At 33.6% G+C, this 25,958-nt stretch overlaps 1 protein-coding gene across 1 annotated transcript in view; it reads right to left on the reverse strand.

The window, feature by feature from the left end:
- The window catches only part of LOC114326754 (inter-alpha-trypsin inhibitor heavy chain H4), a 111,377-nt gene that overhangs the window by 51,804 nt on the left and 33,615 nt on the right, over positions 1–25,958 (reverse strand). The window contains exons 4-7 of the mRNA XM_028275184.2: positions 22,681–22,884; positions 17,194–17,457; positions 13,699–13,980; positions 13,350–13,598 (exon numbers count right to left, since the gene is read on the reverse strand). Of these exons, the coding sequence (XP_028130985.1) occupies positions 13,350–13,598; positions 13,699–13,980; positions 17,194–17,457; positions 22,681–22,884 (999 nt within the window). The remainder of the gene's footprint in view (positions 1–13,349; positions 13,599–13,698; positions 13,981–17,193; positions 17,458–22,680; positions 22,885–25,958) is intronic.

Consider the following 25,958-nt stretch of genomic DNA (forward strand, 5'->3'; position numbering starts at 1 on the left):
TTCGTGGACTTTTTCCAGTTTTTCTCTTAAGCTTTCTAGGTACGTCAGGGATGAAGGTTCTTCCTCACAGGTAGGCAATTTTCCGAAAATAAGATCTTGAGGAAGCTTCATTTCTCTTCCGGTGATCATCATTGATGGAGAATAACCGGTTGCTTCATGTTCAGAACTTCTGTAGGCTAACAGGAATAGAGGTATTAGGGTATCCCAATCTTTTTGATTATCAGCAACAAACATTGAGAGGTATTGACAAATAGTTCTATTATGTCTTTCGATCATTCCGTCTGATTGTGGGTGGAGAGGCGTAGTTCGAGTTTTCTTAATACCCAAGATTTTCATTAATTCTTGCCATAATTCGGATTCAAAATTTCGTCCCTGATCAGAATGCAACTCTAAAGGAACTCCATGTCTTGATACGACGTGTGTTATGAATGCTTCTGCTACAGTCGTCGCTTCTTGATTAGGAAGAGGTGCAATTTCAGGCCATTTTGAAAAATAATCCATTGCAACCATTAAGTACTTGTTACCTCTCTCTGTCGTTGGAAGTGGACCGAGAATATCAACTGCAAGTCGTTCAAAAGGCTCTCCGGAAAGATATTGTGCCATTTTACCACGACTTCTTGTTCTAGGGCCTTTCCTACCGTTACATAAGTCGCATTTCTTACACCATTCTTCTACATCTCGGCGACAATTGATCCAATAAAATCTGTCTCGAACCCTGGCCAGTGTTCTTTTTACCCCAAAATGTCCTCCAGACAGGCTGCTATGAAGTTCTTGCAACACACTTTTAATGTGTGATTTTGGCAGTACCACTTGTTGAACTATACGTACTCCATCGGGACTTTCCCACTTCCGATATAATAGACCATTCGAAAGATGCAAAGATTCCCATTGAGCCCAGTACGCCTTTATAATTCGACTATATTTAGATATTTCCTGCCAAAGAGGTCTTACTCCATTTCTAAGCCATTCTCGTATGACTCTTAAGTCATTATCTTTCTTTTGACTCTTCTTAATGTTTTCCAGGGAAGTCTGATCATTATCTTCTTCCTGTTCAACCGTGGTCATGCAGAGACTTACTTCTTCAGTTACGCTCTCTTTTTCTTCAAGTCTTTTACAGTACTGGCATTGTCGTTCTAAACAGGGTCGCCTAGAAAGAATATCGGCATTGTTATGGAGACGCCCTTTTCGATGTACTATGTCGAAGTTATACTGTTGGAGTCTCTCTATCCATCGAGCCACTTGTCCTTCTGGCTTTTTAAAATTCATTAGCCACTGCAAAGCGCTATGGTCTGTTCTGATTGTAAAATTTCTGTTATAAAGGAAGGTATGAAAGTGTTCTAGGGCTTTTATAATAGCTAGGAGCTCTTTTCTGGTAACGCAATAATTCTTTTCTACCTTTCCTATGGTTTTACTAAAATATGCAATAACTTTTTCTTCACCTTCCTGTTCTTGTGATAAAACAGCGCCAATACCATGCTGAGATGCGTCACAATCCAACAGAAATTTTCCATCTTCTCGTGGATAGGCTAGGATAGGTGCTGTTGTAAGTAGTTTTTTTAAATCTACGAAGGCATTTTGGCAATCCGGTGTCCAGTCAAATTCAATGTTGTTTTCGGTTAGTCGATAAAGAGGCTTAGCGATGCGGCCAAAATCTTTTATGAATTTTCGGTAATATGAACAGAGTCCAAGAAAACTTCTAATTTCTTTTTTATTTCCTGGTTTAGGCCAATCTTTAATAACTGAAATCTTCTCTGGATCAGTTTTAATTCCATCTGCTGAAACGATATGTCCTAGATAGTACGCTTCTCTTTGAAATAGTGAACATTTCTTATAATTAAGCTTTAAGTTGGCATTTCGCAGTCTTTCAAATACCTCGCTTAAGTTTTTCAGATGTTCATCAAAGGTTTTGGACATAATCATTATATCATCAAGATATACTAGACATGTTTTCCAAGTAAGTCCTCTTAAAACCATTTCCATCAGGCGTTCAAACGTAGCTGGAGCATTACAAAGACCAAATGGTAGAACCTGAAACCTGTAGAGACCACGGCCAGTTGAAAAAGCTGTTTTGTCTCGATCATCAGGATGTACTTCTACTTGCCAGTAGCCACTTTTTAAATCTAGAGTCGAAAACCATTTAGCACCTGATAAAGTGTTTAGTGTATCATCTATTCGTGGCAATGGATAACTGTCCTTTTGTGTAACATGGTTTAATCTTCTGTAGTCTACACAAAAACGAGTAGATCCGTCTTTCTTAGTTACTAAGACTACTGGTGAACACCAGGGGCCCGAAGCTTCTTCGATGATATCGGAATTTATCATGTCTTGTATTATGTTTTCAACTTCTTTTTGTCTAGCAAACGGTAATCTGCGTGGGGCTTGACGAATTGGTCTTGCATCTCCAGTATCGATTCTATGTTGAACTAGACTAGTACGCCCTGTAGATTTCTCGGATTCAAAAATGTCGTAGTTTTCATTAATAAATTCATTAGCTTTTTCTACTTCTTCAGTTGTTAAGTGATCAACATTTTTGATCAGTTCTTTCGCCAGGTTAGCGTCAACTTGGTAACTTAAAGCTGTATTCTTTTTCAAATACTTTTCGCACTTGATTATTTTTTCTATTGGCGTACAGAGTGCTATTTGTTGTTCTTTCTTCAACGTAAAAGGTTTTTTGGACAAATTAGCAACCCTTACTGGAATTATCTCATCTACATTCACGAGGCATCTGGCTATCAAGATTCCGTCATTAACAAGTTCCTCGCTTTCAACAACGCCGAAATGTAAACCTTCAGGTTTTTGACTCAGTCTCTCCAGGACTATACTTTCAGAATTTTCAGGAATTTCTGTATCTTCACTAACTATAACTCTTACTTGAGGTGTAGACTCTTCAAAATTTAGGACTATTTCTTCATTTTCAATAAACAAAATTTTATTTTGAAGATCTATGATAAATTTGTTTTGCATAATGTCCATTCCAAGAATGCATTCATCTTTAATATCGGCTACAAGAAATATGTGTTTTATCAAGGTGTTGCCAATCTTTATGGTCGCCGTTACTTCTCCATGAATTGGAATAGTTTGACCTGAAGCTGTTTCAAGAACTAAGTTTGTTTTACATGGCTGTAGTTTTCTGTTCAGAAGTTCTTTGCGAACAAAAGATCTTGTTGCACCGGTATCAACAAGAAAAGTGCATTTTTGATTGTCAACGTAGCCCTTAAGTAATAAGTTCTGTTCATTTTTGTTGAAAGTATAACTGCGAATTTGGGGGCTTTTATTAGATTCAGCCGACGCCCGCCCCTTAGTGTCGACTTTTATTCGTTTCCCTGGCTATTGTTTGAATATCTGTGGTCAGTTGTAGGAGATCGACTTCTTACATACCTATCTCTACTAATATTTCTAGTAGGACTATATGATGGGCTTCTGGATGTCGATCTAGGCGACCTTCTGACATCATTATTGTATTCTTCTTTTCTCGCTTGGGATCCACTTCTACAATTGACCTGCAAATGTCCAATTCTTCCGCAGTTAAAACATCTTCTGTTTTGATTTTGAGCTTTTTGTTGATTTTGTTGAAGATTTTGGAGTATGTTCAACATCTGGGACAAAATAGGTTGTTGATTATCTGTGGTAGGGACTTGTTCATCTTCTCGAAATCTTATTTCTTTTAATCTTGGGCGAGATCTTGAAATACTTTTAGCCGCTTCAAACTCCTGGGCTGAAACTAGTGCTCCATTTAGCGTTTTGTGGTGTTGTAATCGGAGAGCCTGTTGCATTTCGATATCATGTAGTCCGTCTATGAATGCCTGTATACCGATTTGTTCAAGAAAATCTTTAGGGGCCTGAGGGTATGCCAAATGTAGTAATCTTTTAATATCAGCTTCAAATTCTTGTAGGCTCTCGTTATGTTTTTGATACCGAACTTTAAGCTGACTTTGAAAAACCTGCTTCAGATGTTGTTGGCCATATCTTGTTTCTAAAGCTTGAACAAGTGAGTCATAACTAGGTGAATCCTGAGGAAGAAATTGAAGGACGGTTGCTGCCTGACCTCGAAGCGACACCACCAAGGAAGCTGCCATTTCTCTTTCAATCCAGCCATTTGCTTTAGCTGCAGCTTCAAATTGGAAACGATAAGTTTCCCACGCTGTTTGGCCATCAAACGTGGGTGGTTTTAAAATTTTGCTACTTCTAATTATGCCTGGATCAACGATGGAAGAGGAAAGGGCTGTTTGTTCGGATTCGACATTAGTAACTGAAACAATATGAGATAAAGAAGCTTGGGTATTAATTTTGTTTGCTAACTCTACTATTTGTTTTTCTAAACTATATTTCAAATCGTTTTGTTGCTGCTTTAAATCGTTTTGTTGCTGTTCTATTTTATTTTCTAAATGATTTTGTTGTTGGTCTATTTTGTTTTCTAAATAATTTTGTTGTTGTTCTATTTTATTATCTAAACAGTTTTGTTTTTCTTCTAATATATCTATTTTATTAGTAATTCGACTTACCTCTAACTGAAAATGCTCGTGAATTTGGGACAAACTATTCATAATTTCTACCTCTGCTTGTCTACGCCTCTCCTCCTCTTCTTTTCTAAGCTTTTTATCTTCCTCTTTCTCTTCTTGCCTACGTTTCTCTTCATTTTCTTTCTCTTCTTGCCTACGCTTCTCTTCATTTTCTTTCTCTTCTTGCCTACGTTTCTCTTCATTTTCTTTCTCTTCTTGCCTACGTTTCTCTTCATTTTCTTTCTCTTCTTGCCTACGTTTCTCTTCATTTTCTTTCATTTTTAAAAACCATGCTGGTGGTCCGGATGTATCCATTTCCTTCTCAACTTTAGATGATCTGGTATTTACCATAAACAATTCTCAATATCTTCTTCAATATCTCTTAAATCCCACCGCTGTCACCAATGTTACACTTCTTTCAAATACTTTATTCAACTCAAACAGGATTACAGTAACTATTACACAATGACAACTTTTAACTTCAAATACTGAAATACAACTGAACTCTAGAATGTCAAACACATAATGTTTATATAGTTTTCTGACGTTCTAGATGTCACCAGACATTTCTGGGTTATTCCATGACATCCAGAATATTCTCGTACCTGACTACTTCTTCTTTCACGTCGAGGGACTCTTTCTATGTAGGAACAATCTACGGAACTGTCGTAACAATATATTGCGATACCGCCAAGGATTCATAAATAATCTTTCCGTGTTGGAGTCTCGGTTTATTCATATCCATACCATTACTCAATCTTCTTCATAGCTTCGACCGGGATTGAAGCTGAACTCTTCGAGTCCAGTTGAGTGACAATAATGTGAGCTGAATCTGTATTTAATAGAAAAAGTAGAGTACTACAGTGCACCAATTTCCAATGTGCGTCCGCTGGCAAATTGCAGTCTTGCTACTTGGTGACGTGGAAGCAATTTTGATCTTGCTGATCCACAAGCCATCATAAGGAGAACTACTGTCTAAATACAACATTTCTACCTCGTACATTTTGCAGTCGATTCCTTGACTAAACTAATGTTAAACGACAACCTCGCAATTTTAACGTAAATAATGAAGGAGTCTTGCAATATATTCTACACTACACCCATATTCAACAAGATCAACTGCTTTTTCGCAATTTTCCATACTTAGAAGCATGGTAGTATTTTTTGTAATATCATAGGTCTTCCATAAATTAGATGACTGTCAAAAACTAAAACTTGGATCATGGTATAAAAGAGGAATTGCGCTGGAAAAGTCACCTTATAAGAATAAATAGTAATAGAACACCTAGCAGAACGGTTAGTGGGACTATGGCGGAACGTCGACCAGTAAGAAGACCAAGAAAGAGGTGGATAGGCGAAGTGGGAACCGATGCTAAAAAGAAATTGAGGGTGGATCACTGGACGAGAGCAGCCAAGGAAAGACATGCTTGGAGGCGAATGCTGGGGGAGGCCAGGATCCGACTTATACTATAGTGCCATTGAACACAGAGAGATAGGGAGAGAGAGACCATCGGAGTGGCGATCTTTCTTGGGTTCTACCATCCACTTTTATCTTCAACCACTAATTTCTCCATACATTCCTTTCTTCTGGCTATGTGTGCAAAATACCACAAAATATTCTGGTTGATGATTATGGTAAGTTTAGTGTTGGTGTCGAGTTAGATTAATTTTGAGATATTTGTGCGTTGTACTGTCTAGGGTACGAGTATCATTCTACGATATACCCACATATAAAGGCGCTTATACATCATGAGTACAACTAGCGCCCGAATCAGAAGCATTTTCTTGTTCTTGGTAATGACTGTATCTTTATAGATTTTAGTAAGTTTGACTGATACTGATCTGTACACTGTAAGAACAGTAAATTAACCCTGTATAATGACTAAAATGAACTCTGGCTTCATAGAAGAATCTTGAAAATAACTTGGACAAGCCGCACCACTAACAAAAATATTTTGAGGAGGATAGGTACAGATAGGGGGCTGCTAAAGATCATCGAAGTTTGAAAAGTCCCAGCTACCTGGAAGACATATTGAGAAACGAAAAGTACCGCCTCGCGAAACTACTCATCATCCAGGGTAGAAAGGAAGGAAAACGCGGTTCCGGTAGGCACCAGATTTCTGGGCTTAGAAATATCAGAGACTGGACCGGACTTGATTCAACATCTTTATGGCACTTTAAAGGCTATACATTCACGCAGTGGCGGAGCCTGGTGTAAAATATTGGGGGTGCACACATAATGTTAACATATAAAAAGACCTTGAGACCCTATTTCCGTAGGTAAAGGTTTTTGAGTGTCTTCAAATTGTAAAAATCAAAGGACCTTATTAAAAAATACAATAAATAATGTATTTTATTGACTTAAAATTATAATTTAGTTTTTAAATGTTACAAGCAAGTTTTGTAACGAAAGTCAGTCGCCTGTTATTTTTTAGATAAATTATTCACAAACAAATTCAGTAAAATTTGGAATTTCTTGAATCATCTTTTTTTATTGAAAACATTGCGAGTGCAGTTAATCGATCCTGGCCCATAGCTATTCTAAGGAAAGTTTTGATACGTTTCAATGCAGAGAGACATCGTTCTGTTTCTGCAGTTGTTAGTTGTCACTGGCATCGTAACAAGTACATAATTGGAGAAATCCAATCTGGAATTCCAACTGGATAGTTAAAATCGTATCTTCTATTTTATTCATTATGCTTCCTCTGCTCCAAATATGCGCTTCACACCTACACAATTTGTAAGTTTTTACACAAATCTCCATTTTAAATAATCATTTATAATCCCGACGTTTTCACTTTGGTACATTCTTAATTAACAAATTTGGTTTCGGCATTTTTAATTTTTCTTCTGAATATAATGAAGAAAATTTAATTGCTTTTAAATATTCCACGCTAACATTTACGTCCACAAATCTTTCCATTCTTAATAGTTCCGAAATTCGAACTTCACGAAAGCAAAATTTAAACATACGTGCACGTTGAAAACACCAAAGATCATACCATAAGATCACATCCAACTTGTGATCCTGTGGCCATCTAAACTTGTGGGCTATAGCGGGTAGCGGAGTGGGTGGTGAGTCGTATGAAAAGTCATTGGGATAGTAACCACTGTGAGAGCGGTGAACGCAGGGTTCTGTCTAAGGCCTCGCATCCGTGAACTTTCTCCTTTGAAATAGAATAAAAATAATTAAATGTTACCTATGACATACTTATAAACTCCTTGGATCTGTTATTTCGAATTTCAATTACTGTATAGTTAGATTAAAATGTTATTTAAAGAATGATAAATATTACATATATTATGAATGTTGGTGTGAAAATAATTTTGGGGGTTCACGTGCACATGTGCACTTATGGAGAAACCGCCACTGCATTCACGTCAAAATTAATGGTTTTGGCTTGAGTTTGCTCAAATAATTATTAAAAATTGGGCCTAATAAAATATAAAATACAACTCAAGCTTAGGCTAATATTCACCTGGTGTGCCTATTTTGTTCGTATGTTTATATTATACAGAGTGAGTTTTATGTTTGGAAACATTCAATTATCTCGGAAACGGCTTTCACGATTTTTATTGGTTTTGGTGAGTAAAGGTTTTCTGAGGCAGCCGATATTATAGTGGCAATTACATTGTTGTCAGATTTTCCGTTTTTCTGAAAATCTAATGAACTTTCTTATTTCAAACGGAACACCCTGTATATTTTTTGCGTTTTGAAGTCCTAAAGGAATACTGATTATTCTTCATGTTATATTCCCTGTACCTAAATGCCACAATTTCGGAGTAATTACTACATTTATTAAAAAAAAAATTAAACAAATTATAAGAATCAATTTTTTCGGCTGGGATAAATATTACTTTAGGTTCTTTGGATCATTGGGAACAAAAAAGATCTTTTGTAATTTTTCTATAGAATTAATCGTTTCTGAGTTATAAACAATTTAAAACTGAAAAAAATCGAATAGAGACGATTTTAAAGGTTCAAAAGCACAAATAAAAAATAAAATTTTTGGAAATTACGAAGTACATAAATTCAAGCGCAACCCTTTTTCTGGGAGCTTGCCATAAGAGTTTTTGGCACGTTCTATTCTAAAACATCGCTTTTTAATTTGTTAATAAAGCGCATATTATGAGAGGGCGAGCGTATTTACAACTAAAAGAAAATATTTTAATATAAAACAAGTTTAAATTACTTATCGGTATCTGATAAAATAAAGCTTGAACTTGAATTTGGGTACTACGCAGTTTCAAAACTAATAATTTTTAATAGTATTTTTGAATCTTGAAAATTGTCATTATTCGATTTTTTTCAGTTTTAAATTGTTTAGAACTCGGAAACGATTAATTTTATAGAAAAATTACAAAAGGTCTTTCTTGTTCCCATTTATCCAAAGAACCTAAAATAATATTTACCCGAGCCGAAAAAAATGATTTTTATAATTTGTTTAATTTTTTGAAGTTATACTTCTTTAGGCGTGATTTCATTGAGGGTGAAATTTTATTAATCTGCGCGCATGCGCACACAGGCAGTAGGGAGTTCGTTATTAGATGTTTTAATTTATGTATTTATCTGTCCAGAAAAGGTGTGGAAAGAATATATTAGTGTTCTTAAATATATTTTTCTACAAACGTGTTAAAAATGCAATTTATAACGTGTGATCCAAAATTATTGTCACTATAGGTGGCTTTGAACGACAGAGATAGCTAGACAGTGCATGTCTATTCTTAATTCAGATATACTTTCCAGTTTACGTCAACTTTGCAGTGTACGTCAAGTAAACAAGAAAAGTTAGGTTATGTAGTTTGTTTGATTTTATTTATTATTGTTGTTTATAATTTTGTTAATTCTTTTTATTTCTGATTAAAGTTCTGTGTTAGGCTTTGACTGATTTTTTTATGTTTTATAATGTTAATCAAAATTAATTGATAAACCAATGATATAAATTCAGATTAAAACAAGACATACGTAATTTTTTGCACGGCTAGCTTTGATCCCAATAATTGTGGATCGCTCGTTAGCATTCCATAGGAGCGTTAAAAATGATACTTTAAAGCAGCGGTGCTTTAAAAATTTTAAGGCACTGCAGTTAACAGTGAATTGTCAAATTGTGAAACGTCAAAATATTTATATTTCATTTATTAACATTAATAGATATTAATAATACAACTTGCGCAATTTGAAAAAGATGGTGTAAAAGGTTTTTTAAAATTTAATTTAAACTGTATTGCATTTTTAACACGTTTGTAGAAAAAAACTATTCAAATTTGTTAGAATATACAAAAAGAAAAGTAGATGTTAATCTGATTTACCTACGTATTGACAGTATAGGCAGTTTTGATGTAATGTCAAGAAAAATATAAAAATGGAATGTCAGTCAAGTTCAAGTAAAAGTTTTTGTAGGTATTGCCCTGTAATTGAGAATGAATAAATTATAATTGATGATATATAAGACGTTTGTAGAAAAAATATTGTATGATATAGGTACAGCTGGTTCCAAAAAAAAACTGATAAGACTCTTAAAGCGTATTTTGTAGAAAATTGAGCAGTGTACTTTCTTCTTCTTCTTCTTTTTGTTTTTGGTCTCGCTGCAAGGCAATTACCAGCACGATTTATAGGCGATCTTGATGTAGTCTGGCTCTAGCCATATCAAAATCGCTGACTATGTTCTTGTAAAAAGCTTTTGATGAGGTGTGATATAATGAATATGAGTTTAATTATATTTAATTTATTATATTTTGATGGATAAATACTTATTATTTACATACTCTCACTGTCACTGCCAAATCTTAAAATTTGTCAGATAACTTAAACCTCAAAAAATGGCTATTTGTTTGTTTATTTTATTATTTGTCTGTCATAATAAATATAATATAATGTCAGACCAATCATACACTGCTCAACATGATCAAATCTTACTAAGAGTCGTATCAGTTTTTTTTAGGAACCAGCTGTACCTGTTAAAAAGTACATTTTTAAGGCACTCATGTGAATTTGCAGAATGAGCGAAGCGAATCTTTCACAGGAAACTTTCACATACGTGCGTTAAAATTGTACTTTTAACAATTATATCATAAATAACTGTTATTATAATTTTTGTGTATTTGGACTTGTCTACCTCGGGAATAAGATAATAAGTAATATTTAAAGTACATATTTTATAATTCACTTCGTCTGTTTGTCACTATGTCTGAGAAATCTTGTAGCCCGGATAATCAAAAGGGTATAGCTCTGTGGAAGAGCGTTGGACTGGAGATCAAGAGGACCCCGGTTCGAAGCCTAGTGTTTTCTAATCTTTTTTTAATTTTTGGTATTGTTTTAATAAAAATGTTTGGAAAGTAGTAGTAAGTAAAAATTAATTTAATCTTTAAATAAAATACAAATAAACTATCCGAAAGTATATTTATTTCATTGAAATCATATTTAGAAGTATAACTTCTTACGTGCGTACAAAGTACACACACATTATTTTTTAAATAAATGTAAGGTATCTGAAGGTAATATCGCCAAGCTAAGGTTTAGAATTTATTTGTTGGATAGTGGGTCATACTAAAAAATATGTCACAACCTGAGCTATTCAATGAACTACTTGAAATTACGTAGAATCCACTAAAATAATAATTTGGCTATTTTTACACATTTACTGGACAATTTAAAAAAAAAGTCATCTTTGGCGATATTTCCAACCCCTGTTGGCAATATCGCCAACCTATTATTTCGAATGCAATAAGGTCTAACAATTGAACATTATACTTCAAAATGATATACAGGGTGTAACAAAAATATAGGTCATGAATTAAATCACATATTCTGAGACTAAAAATAGTTCGAATGAACCTAACTTACCTTAGTACAAATATGCACAGAAAAAAAGTTATAGCCCTTTGAAGTTACAAAATGAAAATCGATTTTTTCGAATATATCGAAAACTATTAGAGATTTTTTATTGAAAATGGATATGTGGCATTCTTATGACAGGTGCATCTTAAAGAAAAATTATAGTGAAATTTGTGCTCCCCATAAAAATTTTATGGGGGTTTTGTTCCCTTAAACCCCCCCCAAACTTTTCTGTACGTTCCAATTAAATTATTATTGTGATACCATTAGTTAAATTCAATATTTTTAAAACTTTTTTGGCTCTTAGTATTTTTTCTATAAGGCAGTTTTTATCGAGTTGCGGCTTCTTTTTTAATATGTTTACACAAAAATTTTATGGGGATTTTGTTCCTTTAAACCCCCCAAATGTTTGTGTACGCTCCAATTAAACTATCACTGCGATACCACGAGTTAAACAAAATGTTTTTAAAATTTTTTGCCTCTTTGTATTTTTTCGAGAAGGCACCTTTTATCGAGATATGGCTTCTTTTTTAATACGGTTCAAAATATACCTAAAAATGTAAATCATACATAAATTTTCATATTATTACCAAGTCTCCATAATCGTACTTAACCATATACAAATATGTGGTGGATTTGACAAATATTCAAAATATCTCGATAAAAACTGACTTTTCGAAAAAGTACTAAGAGCCAAAAAAGTTTTAGAAATATTGTGTTTAAGTAATGGTACTACAATAATAATTTAATTGGAGCGTACACAAAAGTTTGGGGGGGTTTAAAGGAACTAAACCCCCATAAAATTTTTATAGGGTGTTCAAATTTCACTATAATTTTTTCTTAAGATGCTACTGTCATAAGAATGCCATATGTCCATTTTCAATAAAAAAAAATCGTTAATAGTTTTCGATATATTGAAAAAAATCGATTTTCATTTTGTAAGTTCAAAGGGTTGTAACTTTTTTTATATGCACATTTGTACTAAAGTAAGTTAGGTTCAATCCAACTATTTTTGGCCCCAGAATATGTGATTAAATTTATGACCTGTATTTTCGTTACACCCTGTATTTGCTGAAAAATAACAATAAGTATTTAAGAACAATAACTGATGTTTCCATCTCACTTAACTCTATATCATCAGAATCACTGTTGCTTGTCGATGACTCTACGATAGAGCGCTTTTTAATTTTTCCAACCTTCGACGTATCTGGAGAAGGTTTCCAAGGCAACCAAAACTCCAAGAAGGGATGGTAACACCAAGGCGTTATTACCATCCATTGGACTTGGCGATATTACCGACATACACATAAATTGTTTGTAATTTGGTTTTCGAAGATAAGCCAAACTATATTAAAAATCTGAATGCATCGTTTTATTCCTTAGAAAACAAAGTACAAATCACTGAAATCAAATAATATTACTCATCAATAATGCCGCTCCAATCTAATAAACACAATATAATGTGTAAAATTATAAACGGTACTCCTTCTACACCGAACACTGATACTCAACTGTCATAAACACCGCTGGTGAATCTAAGGTCATCGCAAATATGATCACGTTACTTAGAATACTATGAGGAACATATCCATGTTGCCATTTATTATTTAGCAAACGTACTTTCTGAGAAATCACGAGCTGGCGATATTACCAAGCTGGCGTTATTACCTGCATATACCTTAGCAATAACTCCGAAATTGTGGTATTTAGATATAGGGAATATAACATGAAAAATAATCAGTATTTCTTTAGGACTTCAAAACGCAAAAAATATACAGAGTGTTCCATTTGAAATAAGAAAGTTCATTAGATTTCCAGAAAAATGGGAAATCTGACAACAATGTAATTGCCATTATAATATGGACCGCCTGAGAAAAACCTTACCCATCAAAATCTATAAAAATCGTGAAAGCTGTTTTCGAGATAATTGAGTGTTTACATACATAAAACTCACTTTGTATAATTAACAAGAATTTATAGATGTAGATTTATTTATCAAATTTAAAAACTCTTACTTGTTTGGTGATTTCATCTGTGGAATATAAACCAACATTCGGTTGTCCATCTGTTAAAAAGATCACAATAGGCTGTCTAGTATTATCAGTGCCTACTGATCTTTCCATTTCAGATTTGATAAGATATAGAGCAGTTTCTAACCCACCAATCATATAGGTACCTCCTGTTGCAGCCATATTAGAAATAAGTTTCTTTGCTTTAGCAATATTTGGTTGTGAAGCTGGAAGAGGTCCAGGCATGTCATTTTCCTGAAAAAAAAAATAAATTGTATTCCTTTTCTAAAATATATTGTCTATTACAAATTATATATAATTTCCAGAAGATCAGAATTAATGAAGATTAACCTACCTTAAGTTGTTCATAAGGATGAGTATAATTACTAAATTTAACATTTACGGACGTTTCTGCTTCAATATTCCATACAAAAGTTTCACTGTTAAACTCTACAATATTAAGCGTGTCTTCTGGTTTAATTTCATCTAAAATACTATTCATGGCATTCCTTAGTTGTTGTATTTTAATCCCACCCATACTCCCACTGGTATCCAAAATAAAGTAAACGTTTTTGGGTAGAGATTCTATATCTTTTGGTGCGAAGAAGTGAATAAAGTAGCCGTCTTTTAATAGGATCTAAAATATATAATTCATACATTTAAAAAATATTACAAATTCCATATATTCATCACTAATATGACGTAAGAAGTGCTTGGAAAGGGGCTAAAATTATAAATATTGCAAAGCCTGAAATCCAATAAAGAAAGTCTCCTCTTACAGATCGATATCACTGTTACCAATAATATTAACACTGCTTGAGAAGCTCTGGCTCCAGCCATTCTATTGGTATTTCGCCAGAGTTGTACATTAGGGTGCATCGAAAAAATAAAAGTTGGAAATGTTATATCTAATAGCGTGAAAAATTAGCTACTGTTATTTTTCAGCATATTAGTATTTTTAATTTTTTTTTAAACGAATTTTCTGCTCCCCCAACGACCTTGAATTTTATTAAATATCTGATTTGTATGGAAATTTCAATTTATTTTATTTGGAATAAAATATGTGCTAACTCGATCTAAAATCAATTAAAGAAAACTTAAAATGTTGTCAATTACAAATTTAAATGATATTTAAAGTTTTATTTGTTTTTTCAGTTTCCCCAGCCCCTTTGAAATGTCCCGCTTTGTAAGCCCGTGCGTGTAATTTTCGCTTATGTTTGATGCGATGCGTTTACTTTGTTATTGTAGTTGTTTGTAAATTAAAGATTTTTAAAATAGAGAAACCAGAACCATGGGGAATAAAATCAAGATGTGCTGTGGACCGCCCCATTTTTGGACAACCACCAAATATAACTGAAAATGTTCTACCGAAATACAAACAAGCGATGAAGTTTTGTGGTTGCAAGAGGATAAAAAACTCATCAACAAAGAGCCAGAATTTTCCGGATTGCCGAACAGGTTGGAATTAAATTGGAGGAAACATGGAAAAAAGCTTCAATTCCAATAATTTAACATACAAGAATTGTTCCGCTTTTAAAAGTCTATCATGACAAGTATATCAAACTTATGAAACCATTTAAAAACAGGCAAAACAGTGTATTTTACAAAAATAAAATTTAATGCTTTAAGGACTTTAAGTAAAACTACACGTTTCGATCTTGCAGCTTGCAAATGTGACACTCTGATTAATGGTCTTTGTAGCAAATCTCAAAAAGTGCCTCTGGATGATCGCAAATTTCTATGAAATCAAAGGGGCCCCAAAAAAATGGTGATAAGCTTGGTTGATAGGGAAAACAAAGACAAATATTTTCAGAGAGGACAACGGTAAAAGAAGAAAGGTACCGACGCAAAGACAGAACTTTAGCTCAAGTAAAAAAAGGTACCAAGTTTTATCGATCGTGGAAGAACACCTAACACTTGTGCATGATCCAGGGTGCAAATATTTCGGATATGTGTTTCCGCTGTTTGGTACATCAGAAACTATCAAATCCAGCTATTGCATGGGACGGAATAGACGTAAATATTGGCGTTAAGGGTGATGTAATACGACTGCGACTGTTAAAAGAACATCTTAAAAAACCGCTTCAGTGGTTTGTATGTCTGCGACATTCAAATGTCTGCATTTGCGTTAAATTCTACAAATTGATGTGATGTATGACAAATAACGTTTCTCAAAAACGTTATCTGGTAACATAACAGGTTCGTTTTAACGGGACCTATTTAACCTCTTGTTATAAAATAACGTGTAGTATAAAGAATAGATAAATATAAAAAATGGACAGTTAAGTCCAGAATTTTGTCAGATTGTAAACGTCAGGTTATTAAAATAATTAGATGATGCTATTAGAAGGTTTGTTAAAGTTATTTTTTAGAAATAGTGTATTCTTTTTTGAGGTTATGTTATTTGAACACAAAAACATTTTATTTATATAAATGAAGAAAACATACAGACTATAGATAGAGACCAGTTTGGGTAAATCCATTTAAATGTACGTTTTGTAGTTTATTTCAATCCTTGTTGAGCCATTTTATAACATAACAACACGACAAGCAAAAATTAAATAAAATTCACAATAAAAAGAACACCTCAGGGACCGAGGACCGGGATCAATTCAAATAACATCTTGGTTTTGTTGGTGCCAGTGCCAGATGTGCGAGTGCGATAAACAAGTTGCGTACTTCGCTGCACGCTGCATGTTTATGTCTGTCTTCCTCTAACTTATTCAATTTCTGTATATTGTTATTCTTGTCGCGCAAGACGATACTTTAACGTTTTGAAAATAACATGCTGGATAACGTGCACGTTAAAAACATGATACATCGACATCACATCTAATTTTTGGCAACACGTTATACAGGCTGATATAATCAAACGTTATGTTAACATGACGTGTACACGTTATTTATAACAGGTTTTTTACATCACAGGACTGAATGTCTATCAACGCTTTACCGATGCAAACTTTTAGGCTGTAGAAGTTTTTCAGCATACTGAGCTACTGCTAGCGTCATAGAATGGCATGTTGCCGACTCACGGTTTTGAATAAAGAGGCTAGAATGTAGAATGTAGAAAATAGGGCGGCCAATAGAGACTGATACACTGCGACCTTAATTGATCTATTGTGTTTCCCCTTTCTTTTAAAGCACTTCATCTAGCTTAGTCCTCTTAATGAGACTTAACAGCCTTGATAGTGGCCTTTTCATGTAGCCTGGTGCTTCCGGTTTTTCCTCACCGAGTTCTAGAAACCGCACTCGTGCGAGACCTTCGCAATGACACAGAATGTGTAGAGCGGTTTCCACTTCTTCCAGACAGAACCGAGAGGTGTCCTCTTCTGTCAGGCCTATGAGACTCAAGTGTCTATTGAGTCTACAGTGTCCAGTCAGCAGACCCACTATCATTCTGACAGTGCTTTGACTGCGCGAAAGTAAGTCTGTTGTAAATTTAGCCGAATGTCCTTTGATGAACTGTTTGGCAAATAAAGAGGCTAATGAAGACATTCAGTAACTTATTTAGAATTTGAAATGTTTGCGGATCCGCGCTGCTGCCAGCATGTAAAAAAAGCTCTGGATCAAGCTGGATTGCTGGATACTGGATCCAGCAATTGCAATCTCTAGTGGTAAATGTTACTGGAGGCCTACGTCAGCAGTGGACAAATAGAGGCTAATTGATGATGATAAAAATAATTGTTATTAATAATAACCATATATTATAATTTTAACTTTGTGCTTAGTATAGTTTGTCAAACGTAGAAAAGAGTTTGAAAATATTACAATCGCCATGCGGTGTTAGGGCGATTGTGAGATTATCAAACTTTTCCCTATGTTTTACAAACTGTATAATACTACTTACCTCTCCTCCGGATGGATCCCTTTCAATTTCATATTGAACGATAAATTGTCCAGTAAGTCCATCTGACTCCTTACCTGCCAATTCTTTTCCGTATACCTTTTGTTTTTCAACGTCTGGTTGGAATGTAACAATTGCGTTTGTGGGACTAATCTTTTCTATGTTTGCAGAAGGTGACAATTTGTTTTCATTTTTACTAACCTCGTTACCAGAACGTAGAGCAGGAGTTTTTACGAACACTAGTGGTCTGCTTTCACTGATGTTAACCTTGAAGCAAAAGAAAAACATATTTTATTTTCATATTAAATAAAAATACTGTTTACAAATGATGTAACACCTTGATAAAAATCTACGCCTATGATTAAAAATGAATAATATTCAAACACTAGGACATTACGGTTTTTCCATAATTATAATGAAACCCCAAAAGTTGGAATAAGGTCATGCTGACTTAGAATAAGGTTGTTATAGTTTATATTATAAGCATAAAGGTATAATACCTAGACTGCGCCCTGTAGTCTAAAACTGTTCTCCCAGACTTGGGGTCCCAGTGCGACATAGAAAATGTGTGTAAACAGGGTAGGCATCTCTTTCTAATCGGCAGGGTTTATCCACTCGTTCTATAGATCGAAAGTCACGTGTCGATAGACCCTGCCGATTAGCCGACTAGAAAGTGATACCCAGATACAAACATTTTTCTCTGTCAATGGAGAGAACACTTTTAGATTTCAGGGCGCACTCTATATATAGGGTGTCCCAAAATTAGTGGAACGGTCGAATATTTCGCTAAATAAACATCGGATCGAAAAACTGAAAAATACTTATTCAATAATTTTCAAAAATCTATCCAATGACACCAAACACCAACCCCCACTACGCCCCCTGGAGGTGGGGTGGGGGTTAACTTTAAAATCTCAAATGGAAACCCCCATGTTTTCTTGCAGATTTGGATTCGTTACGTAAAAGTAAGCAACTTTTATTCAAGACATTTTTTCGAACTGTGGATAGATGGCGCTATAATTGGGAAAATAATTTTTCCTGATACCATAGGTAAATTATAGAAACGGTCTAATATCTCGAGAAGTACACTTCCAAATGAGAAACGAAAAAACAGATTTTTAATATTTTTCGAAAACCTATCGATAAACACCAAACATGACCCTCCAACCCCCAACCCACCCCCTGGAGGTGAGGTGGGGAGTAACTTTAAAATCTTAAATAACCACCACTTTTTATTGCAGATTCGAATTCGTCATGAAAAATTAAGCAACATTTATTCGAAACATGTTTAAAATTGCTGATAGATGGCGCTAATAAATCGTATTTTTCCAATTAAAGCGCCATATATCATCAATTCCAAAAAATGTTTCGAATAAATGTTGCTTAATTTTTCATGATTAATCCGAGTCTGCAATACAAACTGGGGTTTGCTATTTAAGATTTTAAAGTTACCCCCCACCCCACCTCCAGGGGATGGGTTGGAGGGTCATGTTTTATGTTATTCGATAGGTTTTCGAAAAGTATTAAAAACCTCTTTTGTGGTTTCTCATTTGGAAGTGTATTTCTCAAGATATTAGACCGTTTCTATAATTTACCTATGGTATCAGGATAAATCGTTTTTCCCAATTATAGTGCCATCTATACACAGTTCGAAAAAATGTTTTGAATAAAACTTGCTTACTTTTACATAACGAATCGAAATCTGCAAGAAAAACTGGGGGTTTCCATTTGAGATTTTAAAGTTACCCCCCACCCCATTTTCAAGGGGTGTAGTGGGGGTTGGTGTTTGGTGTCATTGGATAGATTTTTGAAAATGATTGAACACGTATTCTTCAGTTTTTCGATCCGATGTTTAATTCGCGAAATATTCGACCGTTCCACTACTGTTGGGAAACCTTGTATGTATTATGAATGTCTATGATTATGAATTTCTATGATTGTGAATTAATCGAGTGTAGGTTATGTTACAAAATTACAATTCAATTTTGGTGAAAATATCTGTTCTGAACAAGACTCCAAAAGACGCACTGAATTTCAACTGAAAATACCAATTTTGTAACCATTTTTTATTCTTCTTTTATTTCACTCTCTTCTTGACGTCTTTATAGTATGAGGTCGTTAAAGCATCATTAAAATATTGAATGATACTTATACCGTATTTGTATTGTCATACATTAATAGGGGTCGAGTGCTAGCTCAGTTGAAAGGTTATTCAATTCCCTATTCAATAATATAAACATTAACATGATTAATTATAAAGGGTGTCCAAAAAACCTTTTGTTAATTAAATTAATTGACACAAAAAGAAGAATGTATGTAATTTACTTAATTCAAAATACATTCTACTGCTGTCAGAAATTAGACATAAATATTTATTGAACAAATAAATATTACCTTTCACTTAAATTCAATGTTCAAGGTGCCACCCATCTGCCTCTTGTTGTTTGATCATTGAATTTAAGCAAAAATCAATGTTTATTTGTTCAATAAACTTTTATTTCTGTATTCTAAAAGCAGTAAATGTATTTTAAATTAAATAAATTACCTACATTCTTCTTTTGTGTCAATTAATTTAATTCAAAATAATTTTTTTTGGATACCCTGTATAAATAATTATCTTAATGCTTATATTACTGAATAGAGAATTGAATTACCTTTCAAATGAGCTAGCACACGACCGCTATTCTCATTTAAAAAAATAGTCGATTACGTCATCAAGCCCAGATGGATGACGTCACTAGTATGTTATATGTCAAAAAATCATATTTTAAAAATAGAATAACTTTTGTATTTTACATTTTTTTTATTCTGTAAATAAAGCAGTTTACAGGGGAGTCAAAATATAGTGAATAACCCTGTACATTTGAGCGGTTGATCCGGTTTTTTCTTCATCCATCAAATGCAATAGTTTTTAATAAAATGCTTTACTAAACAAATAATCTAAATTAATTTTAGATTAACTATTTGTGCTCTTCTCAGTTGACTCACATAAGCAATTGCGCCATTAAGCAGATAACTTGTTAATGTAATCAATACAACCATCACATGCAGCTCTTGAAATGTTTGTTGTTCCAATACATAGACCTACTGGAAATAAAGTATATTAACAGACTTGCTGTACCTGTTTCTTTTCTTTTTTTTTTATATTTCACTTTTTTACGCTTAATTTCGTATCAAAATAAAACAAAGGTTATAGACCTGGATCCCGCGTAAGAAAAAAAAGTTGATTAATAGCAAGCTGAAAATTTGTTAATAGCTTAACGGTGTCTAGTCGGACAAACATTGATGCACGGGAACACTGGAACAGGGGAAGTTTTAACGGTGGAACATGATAAACGTGTCGTCCTGACAAGTTTATGATGGTGAAAAATAGCAAGTTGTTTTTAAGTTTATTCAATAGCCAACGTTATATAATATATGAAAAAATGTTTGTCCGACAAAAAGGTTGGGCATTTTAACGAGTCCGACACGTAGAACATGTCACATCACAGGAACTATGTTGGTGATGAATAGCAGTCTGATTTTTGCATGAGAGTTTAATGAAAGGTTAAAAAAGCAATTGGAAGTTCTGTCGGACAAAATTAATGGGAAATTTTCCTAGTCGGACATTCTAAACATGTAAGATATAGACAAAAATGTTGGTGATAAATAGCAAGCTAATTTTGATTTGTTTATGTACAAATTATATTTTGTAACGCAAAAAGTTATATGTCAGACAAAAATTTTGGGCAAATCGAAGGAAATAAATAAAAAACATTTCTTCAGAATGACTTAGTCACATATTTATAAAGCTATTTTAGTTATATATTATTACTTAAATTCACATATTTGCATGTGCATTAATATACATGCACACTCTAAAAACAGTGAGGTAAGTATCAATTCATGTATATATTGCAAAACAATAATTTTTTTGGGTGGAGTTTGTTCTAGATATTCTCAAAATGATAAAAAAAACGTCAAAGAACATGTGAAAGCAATCTCTTAGGGTTTTCTAATTAGGCGCATCAGAAAGTACGGAAAATTTCCTACAAAAAACGTTGTATATATTTTTTTCCATACTCAAATCTTAACCCTGTAAACGACATTGAAAAATGTGAAGGGTCTAAAGCTTCGGTGCTTATAAGAATAGACTTAAATATGACACTTTATGCTTAGAAGTATGTATTAGAAGGCTGCATTTGTCAGTATGACACTTTGTGCTATACAAAGTAGTATTTGAAAGTACATGGTCTCTGAGTTTCTGTTTGCCACGTGTGTTGGATTTTAAGTCGCCAAATCAAAAGTTAAACCATTCAACGGAACATTTTTGAGTAATTTTCGAACATTTTACAAAGTTAGTAAAATACTTGGTCATCAATTCAATGATATTCAGTTGCCAGATAATTGTGAAAATTCTATTGAATATCATTCTTCGTGCTATAATGCTTTGCTTGATTGAAAAAGGGTACCTAAATAAATTATTACTAAAATTGTATAACGTAATTTTTCTCAACTTTCTACAAATGAAATAATAATGTAATTAATATGTCACATGGCTAGAAATAATTTGGCTATTTATCACCAGCATTTTTGTCTATATCTTACCTCTTTAGAATGTCCGACTACGAAAACTTCCCATTAATTTTGTCGGACAGAACTTCCAATTGCTTTTTTAACCTTTCATTAAACTCTCATGCAAAAATCAGACTGCTATTCCTCACCAACATAATTCCTGTGATGTGACATGTTCTACGTGTCGGACTCGTTAAAATGCCTAACATTTTTGTCGGACAAACATTTTCTCATATATTACATAACGTTGGCTATCGAATAAACTTAAAAACAACTTGCTATTTTTCACAATCATAAACTTGTCAGGACGACACGTTTATCATGCTCCACAGTTAAAACTTCCCCTGTTCCAGTGTTCCCGTGCATCAAAGTTTGTCCGACTAGACACTATTAAGCTATTAACAAATTTTCAGCTTGCTATTAATCAACTTTTCTTTCTTACGCGGGATCCAGGTCTATTATGTTGTGACCAGATTTTGAGCAAACAAAGTCCAGTGTATTTTAGATCAATATCGATATCCACTCTGATATAAGATGGTTTATAATTCTTCTTCTTTAGGTGACGGAGGTTGGCAATCATCATGGCTTTCTGATAATAGATGCTGCTGCTCTGATTAGTTCGGTCGATGTTCATCCGTTTCATTCCCTCAAGTTACGCAACCATGAGATTCTTCTACTTCCTACATTTATTTTACCCTGGATTTTCCCCTGTATAATTAATTAAAGTATGTTGTATCTCTCATTACGCATAACATGTCCCAGGTATTTCAGCTTTAGTGTTTTGTGTTTTCATGTTTTTTTTTTTCGTGTTTGGTGTTTTTTTTATAATTCTAGGAACTCTGAATATACAGTTTTTATAATTTTGTGAAATACATACTTATATTTTTATAAAATCTGTGATTAATTATACTTTTGTTTTAATCATTGTTAACTTACCTTCACATTTAAATCTTTTACAAGCTGTCCCGGGTTAATATTTAATACCAGCTCGTACTGGTTATTTCTTCTTTCCAGTAATTCTTCATAGGTCAACAAAAAGGTAGCTTTGGCCTCGGGTTCTACATTTACAGATACTGTAAACCTGTGTGAATCCCTAGCACTGACAGCTACATGGGCTGCACTTTGGCCGCTAGATACTGCCTAAAACATAAAGCAAAATTGATAGTGAAATTTTACTAACCAAAATCGAAATAAGATGTCCTTTACTTAATTGGAATCAACTAATATCTAAAGCAAATAGATTGAGATTATTTTAATTTGTTAAATATACGAAATTTAGCTGCAGCTGAATTTAATAGCTGGAGCTAAATTTATTAACTGAAACGATGCAGAGACAGTATTAGTGTTTTGTTCAAAAAAGGTGACCGAAAGAACTTAGAAAACTACAGACCAATAACATTATTAAGTGTTGTATTTAAACTACTAACGATATCATGACAAATAGACGCACAACTAAGCTTGACGGATACCAAGCAATATAACAAGCGGGATTCAGAAAAGGTTTTAGCACTAGCGACCATCCGCTAACACTAAAAATATTGACTGAAAAGTCAAACGAATATCAAATCCCATTACACATTATAGACCTCCGAAAGGCGTTTGACGGCATAAAACATTGGGCCATTAAAAACTCACTACAGAGCGGTAGAATTCATTACAGGTACACGGACTTAATAACAAGCATAATTATCGGCGGTCATCATCTGTAAAACCTATCCGTGCGCAGATTGTGGGACTGATTATAAAAACCTCAATTTATATTTCACTACACATAAAAGAGGCCACTACCAGATGTGAAACCTACCTTACATTGCCACTAAAATCTTGTTGCATATCATCAAAAACAGATTAAAAACTTACCTAGACGGGTTTCGTAAAGGAAAGGAGACACAATTAGATTATGTAAGCTGAATAAACTTTTGGTCCAATTTAAAAGAGATGGAGGCACCGATAAAACTGATGACATCTATTAATGTTAAGTACATTTGGAGGAAACGATTAGAGGTACTGGAGAAAGAAAAACCAAATACGGACAATAATAGGATATCAAAGATAAGAGTAAAAATGTAAAACTTATTGTATGCGGATGACATAGCTCTTATAGCAGATTCCATGACCAAAATAAAAAAACTTATAAAAATATGCACAGAGATAATAGACATGCTAAAAATGGAAATTAACATTGAGAAAAGCAAAATAATGGTCATCGGCGAAAAGGAAGAAAATGAAAATATAAAATGCAAAAACATTTAATTGAAAAATAGTTACCGCATATGATTATACTCCTGGAAGTATAATCCTATGATCTTGGAAGTATAATTACCAGTGATGAAAAGTAGACCTCAAACTAACAGCAGAACAAAAAAAAAATCGAGCAAACTGTACTACGTAATAGCGTCAGTTCCCAGTTCTGAGAGAGAAAAAAATAATTATCCAAGAAACAAAAATGAAAGTATATAATACCTTTGTCATACAGAACACTGCATACGAGTGAAAATAGTGAAAATAGGACTTGCTGAAAAAACATAATAGTAAGATAAACGCAATGAAGATGAGACATCATTCTACGAGCTACAGTTGGAAAGACAAAATAGGATAGAATAAGAAATTTGACAAAAAGGGGGATAACCAAACAGGAACTCATAATAAACAAAAAAAAAAGAGAGAATTAAACTGGTATGGATATTTTATGGTCTCATTCTCTTGAGAATGAGACCCATTATACTAACGAGAAAATTTCATCAAACAAGAAATACAATAAAAAATAAAACAGGCAATCCGAGGAAAAATGGATACATCAAATTGTAGATGCGGGAAAGAAATGAAAATAAAAATGGAAGGGGTGGGTGAATATGTAGCACAATGAAACCAAAATCCGACACCTGAAAGGGTATAAGCAAGGGGAGAAAGAAAGAAAAAAATGCAATTGGGGCTATGCAAATATAAAAAATAATGGTGAACGTTCGTGTTTGTCCCGATTTCCAACAAATGTTCTGTTCTAAACTGTTGCAATTAGAAAGCAATTAACTGATCAAATTACGCCAGCAAAACCGTCTTGACGCTTCTAATAACATCGATTGAAACTCAAATTTCCTGAACACTAAACTTTATTCTTGGAAACTGTAACAAGCTTTTTTATTTTTTTATTAGTTCAACAATGGAATTTAATTAAAATTCGTTACACAAATAAAGACCCATTTTGTTCTCTAAGATACTAATAGATATTTGAGGGTAAAGTATGTGCTTTCCATTAAATCATGTGGGGTGTTTTTATCTTGCAAATTCAAAGAGGATTTATCCCTTGGAATCTTCTATTAGTGTTTCATAAGTTAAAAAATCTCGATACTTCTAGTTTGATGTGGATTGAGTTTTTATGAGAAATATTTGTTATACAGAGTGGCCCAAAAGTCTGGAAACGGCCAATTATCTTGTAAATTGCTAGTCATAATTGTACACAATTTGCACCTATTTCGGGATACGGAGATTCCATATTTGATATTTGCAATGTTACCGGATTTGCCGTTTCTCTTATATTATTAGTAACTTTGTTTTTTCAAATTCATCACCCTGTATATTCAGTCATTATCGGAATCTCCTATTTAATACGAGTTCAACCATATTTAACACTTACGATTTTATGTAGTCTGGAAGGTCTTAAATACATAAAACAGAAGTCTGGCAACGCCTAATTGTCTCAATAAATTTTTTAATACTAACTATTTTCAACTACAAAAACGTAACAATTGATAGATTACAACATTTTTTAACATAATGGTTACTTTATCAAGTTTTCAAAATGTGCTCCATTTGTGAGTTGACAGTACCCCAATCGATGGAAGAATGCGTCTACAACATTTCCCCATGATTGTCTAGAAATTATTCGAGATTCCTCGATAATTCGTTGCTTTAGCTCTGCAAGACTTGATGGTTTAGTTTTTTAAACTGAATTTTTCAAGTATCCCCAATCAAAATAATTTTTAGGATTGAAATCGGGTGAACGTGGAGGCCATTCAATTCTACTTCGTCTACCAATCCATCGTCCGGGAAATATGTCATCTATATAACGCCGAACATTTACACAAAAATGAGCTGGAACTCCATCTTGCTGAAACTATGTCTGATTAAAATTGGCCCCAAACAAGTTTGTCAGTGTAGGTACAATTTCATTTTTAAGTAACATTTCGTAACTATCTGACGTTATTAATATTAATATT

The sequence above is a fragment of the Diabrotica virgifera genome, chromosome 7, assembly GCF_917563875.1.
Source record: "Diabrotica virgifera virgifera chromosome 7, PGI_DIABVI_V3a".
Taxonomy (NCBI): domain Eukaryota; kingdom Metazoa; phylum Arthropoda; class Insecta; order Coleoptera; family Chrysomelidae; genus Diabrotica; species Diabrotica virgifera.